Source organism: Osmerus mordax, chromosome 7, assembly GCF_038355195.1.
Source record: "Osmerus mordax isolate fOsmMor3 chromosome 7, fOsmMor3.pri, whole genome shotgun sequence".
Lineage (NCBI taxonomy): Eukaryota > Metazoa > Chordata > Actinopteri > Osmeriformes > Osmeridae > Osmerus > Osmerus mordax.
The window spans coordinates 10,604,079-10,623,343 of record NC_090056.1 but is presented as its reverse complement, the minus strand read 5'-3'; the positions used below and the strand labels follow the sequence as shown (position 1 = coordinate 10,623,343).

Sequence of the window (19,265 nt, the reverse complement as noted above, 5' to 3'; positions counted from 1 at the left end):
AACTAATGGAACTCTGGGGCCAATCAAGGATCACTGACTGATGATAGTAAACAAGTTGTCTTAAAGGTGCAATGGGTAACATTATAAAATACATTCAAATATGAGAAACGGCACCCTCAAATTCTTGTCTGAACTTCCCCTCATTTATCCAACTGGAGTTTGACAGTGATTTCCCCAAATAAGTCAAAGAGGAAGGCACATCTATCCCAAAGAGATTGGCTGAAAAATAATTGGCAGGAAATTAGCAAGCCGCTCCAAAATTAGTAATTGACATTCCACTGGCACTGTCGCTTAACAACTCTCAGAGGGCCTCATTAGCTTCGACAACATGTTTATCGGGGACAAAACTTTTGTTTTACTGAAAATACATGTTATCATCTTTAAACAAACTTTCCTTTTCAGAAATAGCATCTGATCATGGTGCTGGTCCATGTTATTTCAGTAAAAACAAGATGACCAGTAGTTGTAAACCAAGCTTTTATTACAAATACATCTGACATTGCTCTCTATTCCAGTTGAAGTTATTGAAAGTAGTAAAAGAAACAGAACATATCACATTGACTACCCAGATTACATATTTTGAAGAGCTTAATCAGAGGTTCTGTACAAAGTCTAATCTTTATTACAAAAAGTTATAAATGCAAAGTGGTCTCAAACAAAATGAACACCTTCAGCTGATGACAAAATCATATTTTGTGATTTATAGGTTCTTTTCATGAACACACCTGCTCGTTGAATAATATAAAGCACAACAATCTGAACTTCTAAATGCAAAGGATCACTAAAGGGCTGACATTTAAAAAAAAAGTGTAGTCCTCAACAGCAGTATGTCAGAATTACACATTGTGGAACTACATCTTCAAAACTGGTTACTTTTTTGTGGCAGTTTTCAAATGGGAAACTTTCCATTCCCTCTGATTACAACATCAGTACAATTGATACTCCTTAATCAAATTCCTGACTGTTGGACTTTTACAACACATTTTCACTTGCACTAAAGTAGCTAATGAACTAATGTACAAGTGCCGTCACAGAAATGTAAAGTCTTTGTTGAATGACAGGAAATCTCCTTCAAACAAATAATGAAAAATGCTGTAACTGCCTATTCAGAGCCAACTGAGTTTAATTTTCAAACGTATGTACATTCTAGAATTGATAGGCAACAGTCTCCGTACTGATGTTCACCGGCGCGCTGGCATCAGCAGCTGGGTTACTGTTACTGAGTCAGGGAACAGGTTGTGGTAAGTTGGTAGGGGAACATATGCAGCAGTGATCATTTTTCCTGTTAAAGAGGAAAACAAAATGATCATTATTAATGATTAACATAACATCCTAACTTCATGTGACCATTTCAAAAGGATTCACTAAACTGGAGTGAAGCTCAAACACACCTGCAAACCACCGTCCATGAAGAGCATTTACTGCAGCCATTGCTGTTGGTATAGTTGGGCACTTCACATACACGTTGCCCTGTAGGAAAGGGGAAAATTGATCATTAACAGTGGGTAAACCTACATGTTATTTAACATCTGAACTAATATAAAATATTTTCATTTCATTGTACTTAAGGAATTGTAATTAAGGAAAGTTTGGGGCAGAGGAGAGCAGTTTCTGTTTACCTGCTTACATGATGTGGTCAGGACTCACCTGGGGGGAGTTTTTGTCAACATAGATGTGAACAATCCCTCCGTGTTTGTTACACTCCTCGATGACATCATCCTGGATCTCAATGTCCCAGCCAGGCTCATTCTCCCTAGAAAACAGGAACAGTAATAGAGAATGGCAAACTGAGTTGCATTGTTTTATTACCATTTGATGAAACTTATCTAATCAAATCATCAGTTTAAAAGAATAGAAAAAGCGCTTACGACTGTGGGTTGAACATGTTAGAGAGCTGCAGGCAGTGTGTAGCCAGCGGTTGTGTTGGGAGGTTCATGGCCTGGTTCATGCTGGAGCCTAGGTTCATAGAAGGGGTGGCGGCCGCAGCAGCGGCGGCAGCAGCAGCTTCAAGAGACGGTGGACAACGTTATTCAAAGATTTGATTTTTTTATTACTAATTGCGTTCTTTTTCATAGGCTTTAACTTAATCAATTTCACACAAGCTGCATGCTATGATCATACAGCCATCACACCTACCTGTAGCAGCAGCTGCCATGTTTCCAAAGGGGATGGATCCACTCATCTGCAGAGCCTGCTGTGCAGCAGGGGGGATCTGAAGACCAGTACCTGGCAGAACCCACAAACAACAGGTTGGTCCTGAACTGCACGCAGGATTGGTCTCTTCCACAACAACCTCACTTCAAGATCAAATAAACATCCCACATCTTCTGGTATTGCACCATTTGGGCCTTACCCTCTGCCAGCCTAGCCATAAGCTGCAGACGCCCTGTGGTTCCCAGGTCGATGCCAGTCCTCTCCAGCTCGTCATTGTCCAGGAAGGAGCTGGCCGTGGACGCGTCAGTGCGCTCGGTCACGTGACCCACCTTCATGGGCCGCCCTGCCAGCTCAAAACCATTCAGCTGCTCCAGGGCTTTCTTTGCACATTCCGCATCTGCAAACTGAAATGTGCCAATACAAGAGGCTCGCTCACGGTGCAAAATAAAGCAGAACAAAACACACTGTAACAATCCAGATCTTGTATTAATCACAAACTAGTTTGAATTCTTACCGAAATGAAGCCATATCCTTTGGATCTTCCAGTTTCACTGTCCATCATCAGCTGGATACTCTCAATCTGTGGAAGACAAAACAACCATTTTGGATACAGGTTATGTGCTGTGTATTGTTAGACTTTGTGAGGCTGAAAGCCCATATGGACAGTGGTGCATGATATCACAGGAATATAGAAAAACTTGAAATAGAAGATTGACTATTTCCCACCCACCCTTCCAAAAGGCTCAAAGATTCCTCTCAGCATGTCCTCTGTTATGTTGAAGTGCAGTGAGCCCACATACAGCCTCATTGGCCCAGCATTGCCCTTCTGCAGGTTGTTGGCCATTGCTGCGGCCCTGTTTTTCTCAGCCTGCAGAAAGTTACAAATAGTGATGAGCATTAGCTGTTCAATCAGAATTGTAAGACCAAACTGATGATACAATATGGTGGCTTTTTGTATTTTCAAGCTCATGAGCTAATGATGCCGATATTAGAAGCAATTTATAGAAAAACATTGATTCACCTGAGAGGCCTGGACGATTATCGGCACTCCTAGAAGCCTCTGCCCAGTCAGACCAATTGCCAGAGGAACTGAATTAGCTTCCAGAAACTCAATGTAGGCAATGCCTTTTGATCTTCGGGAGTTTCTGTCAGAGATCATGCGCACATCCCGAACCTTGAGAGATCGAACATCAGATGAGCATATTGAGAGCATGCTACTTCTCAGACTCAAGTCCATTACACACCGAACAATGATCAAATATGATCAAATTAAGATTTGAGAACATACCTTTCCAACTGCTGAGAAGAAGTCCTCCAGGTCTCGAGGTCTGATCCTGGCTGCAAGCTGCATGCAGAACACAGTACGGGCATCCCTCTCCTCTGGCGTTAGGTTGTCAATTGGTTGCCTTCAAAATAAATCAATCTTCAGTATATGGCATGGTACACCAAACAGTAGAGAATGTGACAACCAGGGGACGGTCATCTGCACAGGACTGTCTCTTACCTTACTGGACTCTTGTCTTTCCTGAAGGGACTTCGGCTTCTGGAACGTCTCCGGCTGAAATAATATCTCTAAAGATTAGTTTATCCAATCATGAAACACGAACTCCATTGACCAACATGACAAATTCAGTTATTAAATTAAATCATAAAAACCTTAGTTTGTTGGCATGTGGTGGGCCAATTTTTCCTCCTGGACCACCATTAAACTTTGGACCCAAACTAGAGAAAAAAACAAGGCTCAGGTGGTATTTTCTGGGTTTTCAGTGTGTGCCTGCATAGCTCAGGTGCAGGAACCCCTAAGATGAATATGGGGGTGTAAGCAGCACCTGTTTTTCTGCTCTGCTGAAGCAGAACATAATTACCACTTGACTCATTATACATTCCTGTCAAGAGCAGGATGGCGAGTGACCATATTGTGTTCTCTACATAGGCATTTTAGGGGAGGGTCCCATCTCTTGTATACAACAAACCTCAGCTCTAGTTTCGGGAATACACAAACTGTATTGAAATAACTAAGTTAGTGTAATATAGCCAAATTCTTTGACAGTTTGTTTTGTACATTTAACAGAATTGGTATGGATGTCTTAAGAGCTGCCGTTTGAGCTGTTTTCTAAACAGTTACGTACAAGGGGCTGCGACGTCCTCTGTAGCGGCCAGTGCGCTCTTTGCTGCGAGAACGACTGCGACGGCGCTCTTTGCTGCGGCTGCGTTTTTTCTCCCGGCTCTTGCTAGCCTTCCGGTCGCGGTTCTTCTTCCTGTCCTTGCTCTTGCTTCTCTTCTCAGAGCTCGGGCTCTGGCTCCGACTTCGGCTCCTCTTTTTCCTTGAACACAATATGAGATCACCATGACGACCTTTGTGATCATGAATTTTTGCGAGGCGCATGCAAGTAACAATCAACAGCTAAATGGTTACATGGACAGAAAGACACTTACTTCTTACTGCGCTCCTCATGTCCATTTGCATTAGAGGACTTGATCTCATCCTAAGCAGGGTCGATAGAAGAACATCATGAGGACGTAGAGGAAACAATTCAAGTCGTCAGGGTAAGAGGGGGAGGGGGTAGGGGCAAGAGAAAATACAGAATATATTCATTTAGTAAAAATACTTTTAACAATACTTTCATGTCTGGACAAATAGGTGTCTTTTAATGACCCCTTTAGACTTTCATCCCACTCCCCCATATAACTACTTTGTACAGTTCTCAGTCCAACCAAACATCAAGTTAACATCTACGGGGAATGTATCTTACATTTAGGCATACTAGTCAGCCTTGGGGAATACTTTGGTCATCTCAACCCAACTCATTCTGATTAGTCGTACCAATACCACTATCTGTGCCTAAGCCCAATGAGGCCATCATGCATGGCCCACAGCCACTAAAAGAGATCCTGTGTGGTTGGTGTCAGTCCAGTGATCTTCACCCATTTTCGTTCTTGGACTGTAAGAGCTCGATGCCACCTCTGTCACACATCTCGCCCTGAAGCAAACAGGGATTCACACTGCTTAGTAATATAGACTGCGAAGAAAAACTGAAAAGAAAAAATCCACTAGTTCAGCCTAATGTTAACTGGCCATGGCTTTTCTGAGCCAGATGAATGGAGGTAAACCATTTAGGATTTAATTTCATGACGGGAAAAACTACTCCTACTGGTGAAATTATTAACTTTGAAATGTATAATGAAAAACAAGTTTCTATTTTACAAATTAAATGAAATCATATAGCACTGGTGTTGAGGCATGCAGTCAAGATGCTGATTTTCCTATCTGAAAACAATTACAAGAGAATTTGGTAAAGAGGCAGTATTCATATTTCATTATAAATTGCTTCAATTGTAAAAACAAAACAAAGACAAATAAATAAAATACCACTTAAAACATTTTGTAATCTTAATGATTGTGTACAACTTTAAAAAATAGACCACAATACTATTGAAACAGTACTGAACAAATAAGATCAACTTGTAAGAATGTTTTGTTTGAGCCATTCCAGTGTACATTAAAGCTAGAAGGTATAGCCTCCTATGGTTTTAGTTCAGGGCAGAGTTGCTGGCTCAATTTGCAAAACAACACTCAATGAAATAGTAAGGTCTAACATGGTAGCACTATTGTACACCTTTACCATGCCAACAGAAAATCTGAATACTGCCTCCATGTCTGGTAAAATGCGCTTATCATCCATTTTGCATTCACCTTGTTGCAATCGAACAGGTGATTGGATGTTCTAAGATGAGGCTCTTTAAAGTCCTAGGGGGATCACAGTACATCAATACATTGCGCAATTGCTACCTTACTTTTTTCACAGTTCACACTGGGATCAAAGGTGAATTCATGGGAGTAGAGGTGAGATATCATTAGGCAAGTCTACAAAGAGAGATAGATGGGCATTTATTCAAAATCTGGATCATGTTTGAAAGCATCACACCACTCCACATTCATACAGCAGCAACACGAAGTAATTTAACCGTAGACTACAGGTTTCACAGTATAAACTGTATGAAAATGAAACTTCAAAACCACCCACCTTTCTGTACGGAGCCTCCAGCATGGCTTCAATATCAAAATCGTCTGCCATGGTCCTATGGGAAAGCACACGTCAAACATCTGCGCGTTAGAGATTATGGAGGTATCTGTTCGTTTATTAATTCATTTAATATACTTTAGCTGGCTCGCTACCAAACTTGTATGCCTTTCGTTTGCTTGATTATTCAAGTTATGCCACCTTCAATCGATATAAACCGTAGCTAAACGTTGGTTCAAGACAGGTTCAGAAACTGGGTTGTTTTTCAGTGTCTAGAGCTAGAGACAGTAGTACTACAAACAGATTAGCTCGATAGCTACAGTACGGAAGTAAATTGTAGTTATCTACTACTTAGCCAGAAGCTGACTTTGAATGTTACTTTCGCACTAACAGTATAAACATCTATGTAACTTTAGCTTTAAATACCTTTGGAAAATGTGTCGTGACGAGCACTACAGATTCCACAGTAATGTCCTCGCCGTCGTCAGGCTCTTCGTTACCACCCAAGCAGCGGGTATGCAGCAGGGCCTCACCTCACGTTCCCTTGGCCTGCTAGCTAGCTTATACAAGATCGCCACCAAGTTAGCAAACTAGCATCAGCAAGGCCCAATTTGACCTCGGCACGGGATCTTAACTTTACGATTGATTCCTCCGTTTTGTTTGCGTTAAATTTGTTTTCTTATACAAAGTTATATATTGATCTGTCTTTGCTACCTTTGACATTAGTCATTAGAGTTTGAAGTTTTGTCTCACAGTAAACAATGTCCAGTCTCTGCAAAGCTCCTCGTCCAACACGAAATGGCGCAGCAATCGGCCTTTCTCATCTCGCGAGAAGTAAATTTACCAGGCATGTCAACTGACAGCTTCCAAAAATCCGCTATCAATGCGTAATTACCCCCTGGACAATTATATAATGTTTTGAAAACAACCTTATTAAAATCTACGGACACTATTATACATATATATACAAAATATACTTTTTTATTTTCTTCTTTTTTACAATGTTTTACATCTATCAAAATAAGTAGGACTCTAAAACGTCAAATAGAGAATGCAACTCTAACAATCTCAGGTTGTGAATGGAAAGTTGTTCTGGTATTGTACAAATAAGAAAACTGACCCAATCAATATACTCAGTATGTATACCTTTATCCAATTCCAGAATTATTAAGTTGTCGATATGGATTTGAACTCTGAAACTATAGGGTAGCCTAACTGATAACGCAGTTTTTAGGTGAATGCCAGCTTTGCTTCTGGTGAAGATGAGAATCCTATTGTGATTGCAGAGAGATACAAATATTTCACCTCCCTTGTTAGAAACATGGCTCTTTAATGCCACCTACTGCTGGGATGCTAGAAGCACCTAATGTTTTTATCAACCCCGTTTAGCATCGTAGGTAGGCAGGCATAGGCTACCTCTATGAAAGCCCATTTCCGCCAGTAAAAAAAAAAGAAAAGAAAATTAAGTCATAATTATGAGATACTAAGTCATAATTATGAGATACTAACAGTGTCCACTACAGCTGAGCGGGCGGCGCGGAGCGTCGGCTTCCAATTCATTTAACAATGAAGCCGGGCGTTCCTGTTCAGAACAAAGTTACGTAATGTGACGAACCTGAATTTAAAGATTACATTAAAATAATAATGAATGGTGCAGGGCAGGGGCGATTCTAGGATCAGACATTTAGGGGTGCTCAGCCCCCAATGACAATGTGACATGAATACAGTGCCTTGCAAAAGTGCAAAGCCCCCTTGCTAATAACAGGCATGCAAACAGGTCAAGGGTGAAAAGATGAGAAGGATACGGCGAAACCCCGACCCTTTAGGGGGGTCCGGGGGCATGCTCCTCGGAAGAAAATGTATAACATTTTAAAGTTAAAAGCATGAATCTGGTGCACTTTGAGAGCAAAATTAAGAGGCTATGTAGAATCTGTGCTCTTGTAAACAATGTCATGTTCTTTTAACCATAAAGACATTGTTTGTATAGCATTGGTTCTAGAGCCAGTTGTAAAGTTGGGAAGCATGGGTAAAATGATGTGTTGGCCACGGCCACAAATCAGTAGGTTACCCATTTTGGCTTCAAAAAGGTGAGGAGTTTGCATGCCTATAAATAAATCCCTAATTTCACTGGATAACAATTCATACTTTTATGTATTATGCAAAATATTGAATGAATGAAAAAACTAAGGATGTCCCTTTCTTCATGAACTTTGAAATTATTATTATTTTTAGGGGTGCTGAGATCAAATTTAGGGGTGCTTGAGCACCCCTAAAAAGGGTCTAAAATCGCCACTGGTGCAGGGTTCCCGATGTTGCCAGTGTCCCGGGTGTGTTTTTAAACTTGTCTCGTCACAGTACATGAATCTTCTCTGCTAGCTCGCTAGCCCCGCCGACACACGACTGGTTGAGTTACCGGTGGCATAACATGTAGTCTACTGTAATCTTGCACTAGTAAAATATTGTGTAGCCTATTTTTACACAGATGTTGTGTAAAAGTGGTATTTATTAGAACTACCCGTTAAAAAACGCTGTAGTTAGTAGCCTATATCATAATTATGACTTAGGCTATCTCATAATTTCGATTTAGTATCTCATAATTATGACTTAGTATCTCATATAATTATGACTTAGTATCTCTTAATTTCGATTTAGTATCTCATAATTATGACTTACATATCTCATAATTTCGATTTAGTATCTCATAATTATGACTTAATTTGTCATCTTTTTTTTTTACTGGCGGAAATGGGTATTCCATACATACCTGTAAGACACGGTGGAAAAATCTTATTGAATGAGAACATCTGTTCTTTGGCTTCCATCCAATATATTGGAGATTCCAAACAATGACTATGTGTAATGGCATTTAATTGATATCTAGGTATCAATACCCTCGTCCATCCATCCCAATGCATGCCAGTTTAGGAATACTCTATGGCACTTTGCTATACTTTGCTACATTACCTATTACTTATTATGCTTCTCAGATTCTGACCATTACGGACCATTACCTTTCACCTAAATTACCTTTCACCTTTCTAAATACTGGATTCAGTGTAACAAGATAAGGAACACAATATATCAGCTGGTTGAAATAGTTATTTATTCATGATTATAGTATCAAATTATATTGGTGTACATTTTTGTGTACACCAATGTACACAAAGTGTTTTTGTATGACTGTTTTAAGATAATCAATCGTTAAACTGAGTTATGAGGGAATTATAGGGGTGTAACAATATATCGTGGTACAAGACATCGCGGTGCAAAAATGTAACAATATGTATCCTATAGTCATGGCGATTTATTTTATTTTATATGACATCCGTTTTATCCTATTGATTGAGCTACCAACACGCAACCTCTTGCACCTGCGTCACACATGCACACAGAATTGAGCAGTCACAGCTTGAACTGGGCAGTAGTCTAGCAGGACAAAACGAGTTCGACTGAAACTGAAATAGAAGATTCCCCGTCCACTTAAGTCCGACGTTTGGCAGCATTTCGGTTTTCCAGTCACTCGACAAGAGGACGGTCAAAACAAACAGACAAAACACGACCTGCGTGGAAATACTGTTAAAAAACACTACGTCGTAGTAACTCATTGTCTAATTTAAAACGGTACCACAACGACAAAGTATGGCAATGGGTGCAACTACAACCTGCTTTAAGAAGTTCTGCCTTCTAATTTCATGTCAAACATCAGTTTTGTTGTTCACTGACACACACACTAACACACAAACATTGTTACTTAACATGTTACTGATGCCCTGATCAGATGGCATCAGAATTAGCTCACGCCCAAACAGCGTCTCACAAGTTCTGATTAACATATCTTCAGCTTCGATATTTAAAGGAGTGCCCTGGAATTGTCAAGCATCTGGTCTCTCTAAACAACAATCAATCAATATAAACATTGAACACACGCTTCTCCATAATGGATGTCTTAACAGGAAAAGGTAATGCATCTTCTCTTCAACACATTCCCCAAAACTCATAACTCTTAAATCACCCAAACTTTGTGTCTGGATTTCCCTCCCTGGTCAAACTAGCCCCCTAACCAACATTTCTCTAAATCCTTCACCCCTCTTAACCTAAGTCATTTTTTGCAAAAATGTAAGCTAGTCACAGGATGTTCCTTAACAATGAACAAAGGAGCTTACAATTCAACCACAATTAAAACACATTCATTTTACATACAACCCAAAATTCTATTACAATGAGGTTACATAATTTTGTTGTTCGTTGTTCACATAGTTATCTGTGGTTATCACATAGTTTGAGTCAAATGTCATGGATGTTTTCACCTGTGTAATAAATCTTGATGGTCCATAATTAATACCTACGTTGAACTGTAAAAACTTGTTAAAAAATAAGATCAAAAATTATTTTGGAAGTAAAGAACCAGCCTAAGAGAACTGCTTAGCTGTTTTAAGCTACAGCATCCTCAGTGTTTGTATTATTAAGGCCCATTGGAGAGTCATAGTCAGATGGAACTTCAAAAAACAACTCATCATCAAAGCAGAGGTCATCTGATGGTGATGCAAGATATGGCAGACTCAACACAAATCCTGTGAAAATGCCTCCCAGTGTTGACATTCCAATTGTGGAGAAGACAGCTGCTACTTGGTAGAGGGCCTGCTCCTTTGCACTACGACCCAGGCCAGGCTGCAAACCAGGGATCAATGCCTGTAGCTCAAGAAGCTTCGGGTCCCCCTCCATGGGTGCCCTATGACTAAATATCTCATACATGCTAGGCCCATACACTTCCTCAGAGGCGGTCAGTATGGCTGCTATCCCTGCAGTGCAGGATATGAGTCCGGTCAGGCCATGTAGGTTATGTATGCCACACTGATCCTGGACCCTGAGGCGTTGAGCCAAAAAGGGGCTGAGGTATTTGTACCCCAGCATACAGGCAGTGCAGCCCATCATACCCAACGCATAAGCAGCTGCTGGGGATATCATCATATCCACACATGCCCCAACTGTCACCCCTCCAGCCAAGGTCACATTCTGGACGTCAGCCATCGTGATCTTTCCATTCTTGTTAAGCATTGCAGATAGGGCGAAGGCTGTGAGTGTGGAGGCGCTCAGACCAATAAAGGTGTGGAGAATGGCCCTGTGCTGGTCGTCTCCCTTCAGGGTCAGTGCAGAGTTGAAGGAGGGCCAGAACACCCACAGGATCAGGGTCCCCATCACAGACAGGATGTCCGAATGGTAGCTGGTGCTCTCTTTTGCATGGCCCTGATTTAAACACGGCCTGTATAGCATGAATGTGACACCTAGGCCAAAGTAACATGCAAACAAGTGGATTAATATAGAGCCACCTGCATCGGTGATTCGTATGTACTCCAGCACAACCCATTCATTAATGGTGAAGATGGGAACCTCCAATAGGGCCATGACGAGCAGCTGCACAGGGCTGGTTTTCCCTAACACGGCTCCACAAGAAATTAGCACCACAGCACAGGCAAACTCAGCATTGATCAGGTTGACAACTCCCAGGTGGATCTTACCGTCATCGAATCTGAACTGAAAAAAACCCTGCACTAGAATAGCCCACTGGATAGAAAAGGTAGCAGTGAGGAAGTTGAAAACCATCCCTCCAAAGCCATAGAGTCTGAAAAATGCTAGGAGACACCCAAAACCCAAGAATATCATGACCTGTATGTCAACGAAGAAGGGGTAGTCTTGATACAGTGTGTTATCCATGGGGTTGGTGTCATTGCTCTGTAGTCTGGCATTAGCTTGGTCATCGTAGGTAACAAAGGCAGCATAGAGACTTAGGAGGAGCCCCTCCAGGACAAGCACTAGAACAGGGAGCCTGATCCGGAGACTGGTGGAACGTTTCTTCATGCTTGGAAATTTGACAGCCAAATGAGCAGCATTACTTTACTGGCTGTATATGACTGTATCACTACACAGATAAGGAAGGCAAGACATTGGTTGATCTTTCCCTCTGACTGATGATCATACGACAAATCAGTCTTGCAGGAAACGGATATTTGTACTTTGGCCCTCATAAGCCAGTTCTGAGAATTCAGCATGTCTGTAACCGTGACTACAGAGTAAAAGCCCCAATAAAACAACAATATCACAAGAACAAAAACTGCATATCTGACATCCAAATGATCTTCGTAAGCTAGCTACCCGAGGTTACAGTGCCTTTGTGTTTGTGCTCATGTTTGTGTTCCCTTTCACAAAGCATAATATAATACTTCTTTGATGAACACATGGGGAGGAATTATCCACTAAGAGCATTATCACACTATTGTTACCAAGAGGAAAAAGTTTGTTGGACTTTGAACAGTATGCCCTTTCTTTCTGCAACTTGCGTCAAACATTTACAACTGCATGCAACAAAAACAATGAATTGTTTTTGTTTTTATTTTAAACTAGGGTAGCACAATTATTTACAGTTAACATAAGCCAACTTGGGGATAGTGTTAAGACTGTAAAGCATTTTAGTTTGTCACCAGTCATACTGTAGAAACTATAGTCTGCCCCTTGATATCTTTTGCTTTATGGCCCATGTCTGAAGCATTTCTTCAAGAAGAAGAATTGCCCAGCAATGTCTAACCATAATTTATGATGTAACACATTCCCAACAGTCAGCATGGAAACCTGTTCAAACTTGTAATGCACAAGTTATTGATGTCAATGTCAACTAATATTACCTACAGTTTAAGGTTTTTCTTGAAATGACAGTATACATGTAATTTCATAAAGATCAAGAGAAAATCTGTATAGCAAGACTGGAGCAAAAATTGGAGCAACAAAGTCCAGCCAAAATAAAAAATATGGGTCTTGGTTTCTATGATAAGTATTTTGTAAGTTTTTAAGGCTTTTATTGGCAAAAACATTAAATGTATGCAAAGAGTCCCCCTTTTTACAGCAGTCGGTTTGCTCTTATTAACCAATCATAACGAGAGAGTGATTTCACCTGACTAGTTCTCGTACATATTTTCCCATGTGCTAATGATATGATTAGTGAAATTATGTTAGCTGGACATTTTGTGCAAAGGCCCAAAAACAGTAAAATGTGTGCTTTTGTGTTTTTTGGGGGCCAATGAAGATTTTATAAAAAATGCATCTGACCACTGCACAATTATCTAGAAACAATGTGAATCAACACCACAACAACTGAAGCAGCAAACTTTGCGAAACACAAAACTTATGTCACTGCCAATAGTTTTGGCCATGACTTTACAAGGGATTCAACAAATAACACTTCTTCGAGGAGGCTGTAGTAAAATGACTTTAATTTATTGCATTTTGTGCAGACAAATCTATAAAATGGTTTTGGGAAACCATTAGCCATAGACGTATAAGCATTTGACATGGTAAAACAACATGGTAAAACAACTGTTTATATATCATTATTTAACACAATAGATAATACATATTTCTATATCTGTAAAATATTAAACTTGCAATGACACACAAAGTAAACATCTAGGTTCTAATTTGGTCTTAACCATTAATGTATTTACAGATGTCCCATCTTTGACCCTTCCCATACAGATACACTGCACTCTCCCTTACATATTAATGTATATGTGTGTATGCGTGCACAAACACAAACACAGACACACAAACAAAACACACAAACACATACATGCATGCATACACACATTCATGCACACACACTTAAATGCAGTCATGCATGCATGAACACACGCAAATACTGAAACACACATTCACATGCACACGCACACCCACAAACACACACAAACAAACAAACAAACAAACACAGAAGCATGGTTGTGCACATGCACACACACATCATATATCTTCCATTCCTGGGGAAGGGAACCAATAATTGTGAACACAAAACTTCTAATAACTAGTCAAGATATCTATTTTAGATCTATATTAATGTATTTTAAAAGCTTAAGAGCATCACAATGCTCTTATGGATCAAGTATAAATACAGTATCATATGTGAAGATTTAGAAACACTAGCTCTTGTTTTTTGTTCTTGCTCGCATTACGTGCACGCACTTCTTGGGAGGATGTGGGAATAATTTACGGTTGCACACACTTCAACATAAAAAAATGGAGACTTAATTAACTTTAGTACAATGAGGTGAGATTTACTTGACTGCAATGAAAACAATACACCTACATGCATATACTCGGTTGTAACATCTGAGGGAACCAGAATTGCAAGGGAATGAAAGTGAATTCTCAGTAAAAGCTAACTACAGAATTTTTCTCTTACTATGAAATGTTTCAGACAATCCATATTTCTTTATCAAGAATCAATATGGAGCACAGTTATTTGAGAAGAATTTGTCATGGTGAACACAGAAGGTTTAGTACAGTATAGTATGGAGCTACTAGAAGGAAGGGTCTAACTCTTGCTTCACAAAATATTAATATCTTTAGAAAATAAAAATAGTGATGGTTGTACAGTAAGTCCCCTATTCTGATGATAACACCATACTTAAATATTATGCACTGTGGCATACAGTTTACTTGGGAACAAAATAGTAATTTTTTATTGATAATGAGTGGCCAGTCTCTTAATTCAAATTAAAGAGCCAAAACACACAAAGTAAGAAGAAACATCTGCAATAACAGAACATAATTAGCATGCATTAAGGATGAAAATAATAACGATTCACTTTGCACTGCATACTACATACTGTATGTGCTAGAACAATCACAGTGAACAAGCCAGAACCTGCTTTCGACTCAAACATAAAGCCTTCACCAATATTACAAAATTGATTTAGCACTAATTAATGGAATTGGCCAAGTATATTTATGTCATTCAATAGGGTTAAAAACAGATTTTCTATCAAACTTAACTTTAAAGTATGGAGCTCACAGCAAAACCCAATGACACAGGGTAAGGATACATGCATCGAAGAGCCCTTTTCAAACCCTGTTTAAGAATACAAATGATCTGACATCTTTTATATTTAATTAATATGTATTTTTTTGCAATAGGGTTCAACTCTTGTCTGTTTGACACGATTGTTGGGAAACACCTGAATGATGGCAGCTTTCTGCAGCAATTCTGCCTCTGGTAACACTCTCAGCTCTGAGGTCATCAAACATGTTGATCACCACTGCATAAAGGCCTTATTTATCTTTGTCAATGCTGGAAGCCCTGGTTTATAGTTACTGATCATCACTGATAAGATAAACTACCACAGTCACACTGCTGGTGGATCAGTTAGTCATTAAGTTTTAGGGGGACGTTATGCCTCTTGGAAATACCACATAACTAGGAGAAACATTGTGAAACATCGTAGCTCAACATATATCTGTACAACATGTAAGCAAAATCACTTGTAATAACATTCATTTAAACATAGTAATAATATACTTCCAATCAAAAGATTTGAGCCACATTAGACTCATCGTTTAACTCGAGATCTGGGTATAGTCTATCTCCGTCAAAATCTTGTGCAGCATTACTCACATTTAGAACAATTAGTATAAAACTAATTTCATTTTTTCAAATCGCATAAAGCCCCGGATTACAGTCTTCAACTCTTGAACACAAATTTGATCTGTAAAGACATTTATTCTAGAGTAACTCTTTTCCTGAAAAATTGTGATGTACCAGTTACTGTAAGCAACATTAACAATAAGCTTAGTCACTGTCGACTGAAATAATGTGGCCCATAAATTACCCTAACCCAAGTCGCCATTGGTCTCTTATGGAAAGAAAATCAACTGGGAAAAAGCAAGAGAATAGCAGTGCAATTAATGGTCGCATTGCAGTAGCATGTGAATCATGAAGATAATGTAAAATTGAATATCTAATTTAATCTGTACTAATGCATTGTATGTTCTAGTCTATCACTCGACAAGTGTAGCGGTCAACAACACGGTGGTGCAACGTCATTTACCAGGTGGAGAAAAGGAGACAACACTGTGTGCCTCCATGATATAGCTTGACATCCAACTGTTTTAGTAGACACTGTATGAGTCTACAGCAACAAATGCCATGCAAACAACAATATGATTACATTGTTTCTAACGTCAAACTTTCTGACATATCCTATCATAATCATATGCGCAGTTATTCTATTTACATTATTTGATTCTACTTAAATATACTCGTACAGTCTGTATAGCTAAAGGTATATATGAATATTATTTTGATTGTAGGTAGTATTTGCATGACACAATTATTTTTGTAAGTAATTTGCTGGCTGAAGATGTGTTTATCATAATAATATGATAGAGGGATCAGATTCCCTTTTTCCCTAATTTCCAGGGGTTATAATTAAAATGATCAGAAATTAAGTTTAGTTCAAACACAGTCAGTCATAGGTTTCAGCTTACAATTTACAGTAATTAGCACATAAGTACATAAGTTCTTGAACCATACAACCGAACCTAACCGACAGCAACCCTACTTTGATCTGCAATTGTAACTAAATATTTTCTTAATTTTACAAGGTCCAAGGTCCACTTTTGAGGACTGTTACAATGGGGCATCAATCTAATTTTGACATTGAGCAGTGGCTACAACTACAATTGTTGATTAGCTGTAACAACAGATCATGAATTTTTTTGTTGTTGCAAACTTCAAGGACAGCGAGGAAAAAAAACACTTGTGCCAAATGACCCTGCTTGCTATTTAAGTAATTTTAACCCTGTCTACCTGCTCTTCAGACCCATTTCCTATGGATTCCCTTACTGTTGCGTTTTGGCTCAATATATACACATAAATTTGTATAGCAGCATTTGAAATTTCATACATCATGTTTTGAAAGTATACTCTTCACTGAAATACAGCAAACACCAAGCACTAAATATATTTTAATCTATTAAAGAATACATCAATTCAATAATTGTATTTTTTTCTCAAAACAAATAGCATACAAAAAATAATTGATATATTTATCAAGATATATTTTTATATTGTATACTCTATTTCTACCACATGGTAATAAATTACAGTGCCCTCCTTGCATAAATCTAATATGTGAAACACTTGTAAATATGAGATCTACCTATATGTACATCTTGATACTTTATATTTGTTTACAAAAATAATATGATTAAATTATTAGTACAAGGATTATGCTTTAGGCATTTCCTTCACAAATACAATATATATATATATATATATATATATATCAAATAAATATTTTTTTTAATAAATATTGTTGAATGACTTACCACCAGAAAAACTGTGCCACACTAAAATCAGTCTGAACATTATTCCCATTACAGACAAGGTTGTATGAAAGTTTAGATAGATGCTGGATTCAAAATCTGCTATAATTTCATTGTTAAATTCCACTTACACATACTCCACATTTCATTTGACATTTGACTTGTACTAAAAAAGAGGTTGGTATAAAACTTTTCTTCACTGTATATGGCACGATTTGCTGTTGGTATTTGGCAAAAATTGTAGAGTTCACAATTCTAGATTGGATTTTTTTTTTTTACCAAATAAGAAGAAAAGAATGTATTTACTATTTGAACAAATAGTGTCAATAAGTATCTTTCAATTAGTTGACGCTTTAAATCTATTGTTATAATGTATTTTGCCGAATTCCATAAGGAATTTTTAAATCATTTATTATCTTCTCATGAATAAGCTATACTGTACTATTTACATAACTAATATTGAGACATTTGAGACATTCACAGTACTCCACTGTATTATAGCAATAGAGACGAACATGTAGCTACCAGTGAACATGTCTACAGGCCCTGATGAAGTGGAGCAGTTGGTGCAGGACGCTGGTAGAAATATCAAATGGCTGCACACTATTTACAGTGATCAGCACTGGGGTTAAAAGTTGAGGTCACGGTGTATCTCGCAGCATATCATTCATTTGACTTTTTCTTCTCAAACACAGATGAAAGCCACAGAGGTTCATAGCATCACAGTAGAACAGCCAGGGCTGGGGTTCAACAACCAAATATATCTGAAACAACCCTCTCTTTTAGTCGCATAACTTGCCTGACTTGTGGTATATGACAATACACTTGATCAACCATGCAACAATTTCAATTTACCCCAATGAATTTACCCAAGTGTATATTCTTTAACAGAGTTCATTAAAGATGACCCCAACCCTGGTAAAAGTACACTCCCTAAGCCTCAATTGAAACCTGGCATTTCTCTCTTTGGCATTTTAAAGCCAGGGAGCCTCAATCCTCCCAATTCCTCGGGCCACACACTGAACACGAGACAACTGCATATCACACATGGTAAGTGCATCTCAAACTGCTTCTTTTGGACTGTTGAGAATGACACACTCACTATTCTTCATCTTAAATACTAAATAAAAAAGCTTCTGGAAAAACTAAAGCAACTGAAAAGAATGTTAATATTTGGAGAAAGCCAGAAGTTTTTATCTCTCTCATGTTGCTCTGTGCTGTGTCACCGTAGTTGCTCACTGTGGACGGATATGAGATACCATACTCAGTCCTCAACTGAACTTGTCCCCAAGGCGACAATTCATAGGAAGACATGTTCATTATGATTGATTAATTCTCGACCCCTCCCTTATCCTTAGCACAACCAATTTAACACAATGTACATTAGTGCTACATATAAAACAAACGCACAGACAACACAGACAAAATGGTTGAGTTGTACTGTCAAATTAAAGGAATAAATAAATTGTAAAAAATAAACACTTATAATCTTTTAAACTAGCCATTCCTCTCACTGAGCGGCCCACATCTCAAAAAAGAAAAACAGCCACATGACAGGTGAAACATTCAACAAGGAAGAAAGAGTTGAAAACAAAAGCCTTATGAGCAGAAATTACCATTAGGTTGGGATTAGTTGGTCTTTGGGAGTCCATTCCTGAAAGGAAATGTCCTACTTTCTCTCAGATGCTTTTTGTAAAATAAAACTTATATGCTAATGATCTTCTATCTATCACCTGACAATTGAAGTATATAGGTGAGATGATTGCACAACTCTATAGGCTAGACAATGGTCGGAGCAAATATACGCCTCCATATGATGCTGGTCGTGGTTGTCTGTAAATCTGTTGTCTGGACATAGCTCCTGCCTAAGGGGTGTGTGTACAGGGGATGACCATGATACATAGTGCAAAGTGGACTGATATGTGATGATTGATGTGGAGG

The 19,265-nt window shown here is 38.7% G+C and overlaps 2 protein-coding genes across 6 annotated transcripts; both read right to left on the bottom strand.

The window, feature by feature from the left end:
• Positions 1-466: 466 nt before the first annotated feature.
• rbm39b (RNA binding motif protein 39b) lies at positions 467-6,986 on the bottom strand. Of its 5 annotated transcripts, none has more exons than XM_067240084.1 (17): positions 6,603-6,986; positions 6,180-6,234; positions 5,849-5,902; positions 4,591-4,640; positions 4,284-4,478; positions 3,811-3,876; positions 3,659-3,712; positions 3,443-3,560; positions 3,176-3,328; positions 2,885-3,022; positions 2,669-2,734; positions 2,354-2,558; positions 2,137-2,226; positions 1,869-2,004; positions 1,648-1,753; positions 1,392-1,470; positions 467-1,282 (listed from the first exon to the last, which is right to left on the bottom strand). In XM_067240084.1, the coding sequence occupies exons 2-17, from the start codon at positions 6,228-6,230 to the stop codon at positions 1,182-1,184; spliced, it is 1,662 nt and encodes a 553-aa protein (XP_067096185.1). In that variant the 5' UTR covers positions 6,231-6,234; positions 6,603-6,986; the 3' UTR covers positions 467-1,181. The 5 variants fall into 5 exon arrangements, with proteins under 5 accessions (XP_067096185.1, XP_067096182.1, XP_067096181.1 ...); XM_067240081.1 differs by lacking the exon at positions 5,849-5,902 and having other exon boundaries at positions 6,603-6,732; positions 6,930-6,960; XM_067240080.1 differs by lacking the exon at positions 5,849-5,902 and having other exon boundaries at positions 6,603-6,732; positions 6,891-6,909.
• A 2,413-nt stretch (positions 6,987-9,399) lies between these two features.
• rh50 (Rh50-like protein) lies at positions 9,400-12,032 on the bottom strand. The gene has a single exon (XM_067239174.1). It carries the CDS (start codon positions 12,030-12,032, stop codon positions 10,608-10,610), a length of 1,425 nt encoding a protein of 474 aa, XP_067095275.1. The 3' UTR covers positions 9,400-10,607.
• Between the last annotated feature and the right edge of the window lie 7,233 nt (positions 12,033-19,265).

Excerpts from the sequence above, each read along its gene's own strand:
- rbm39b (XM_067240084.1), bottom strand. The coding sequence starts at position 6,230 with ATGGCAGACGATTTTGATATTGAAGCCATGCTGGAGGCTCCGTACAGA. Across the intron at positions 3,877-4,283 it reads AGAGGACGTCGCAGCCCCTT|TTTGGGTCCAAAGTTTAATG; the intron begins GTACGTAACTGT and ends TTTTTTCTCTAG. Across the intron at positions 2,227-2,353 it reads TATGGCTAGGCTGGCAGAGG|GTACTGGTCTTCAGATCCCC; the intron begins GTAAGGCCCAAA and ends GGGTTCTGCCAG.
- rh50 (XM_067239174.1), bottom strand. The coding sequence starts at position 12,032 with ATGAAGAAACGTTCCACCAGTCTCCGGATCAGGCTCCCTGTTCTAGTG.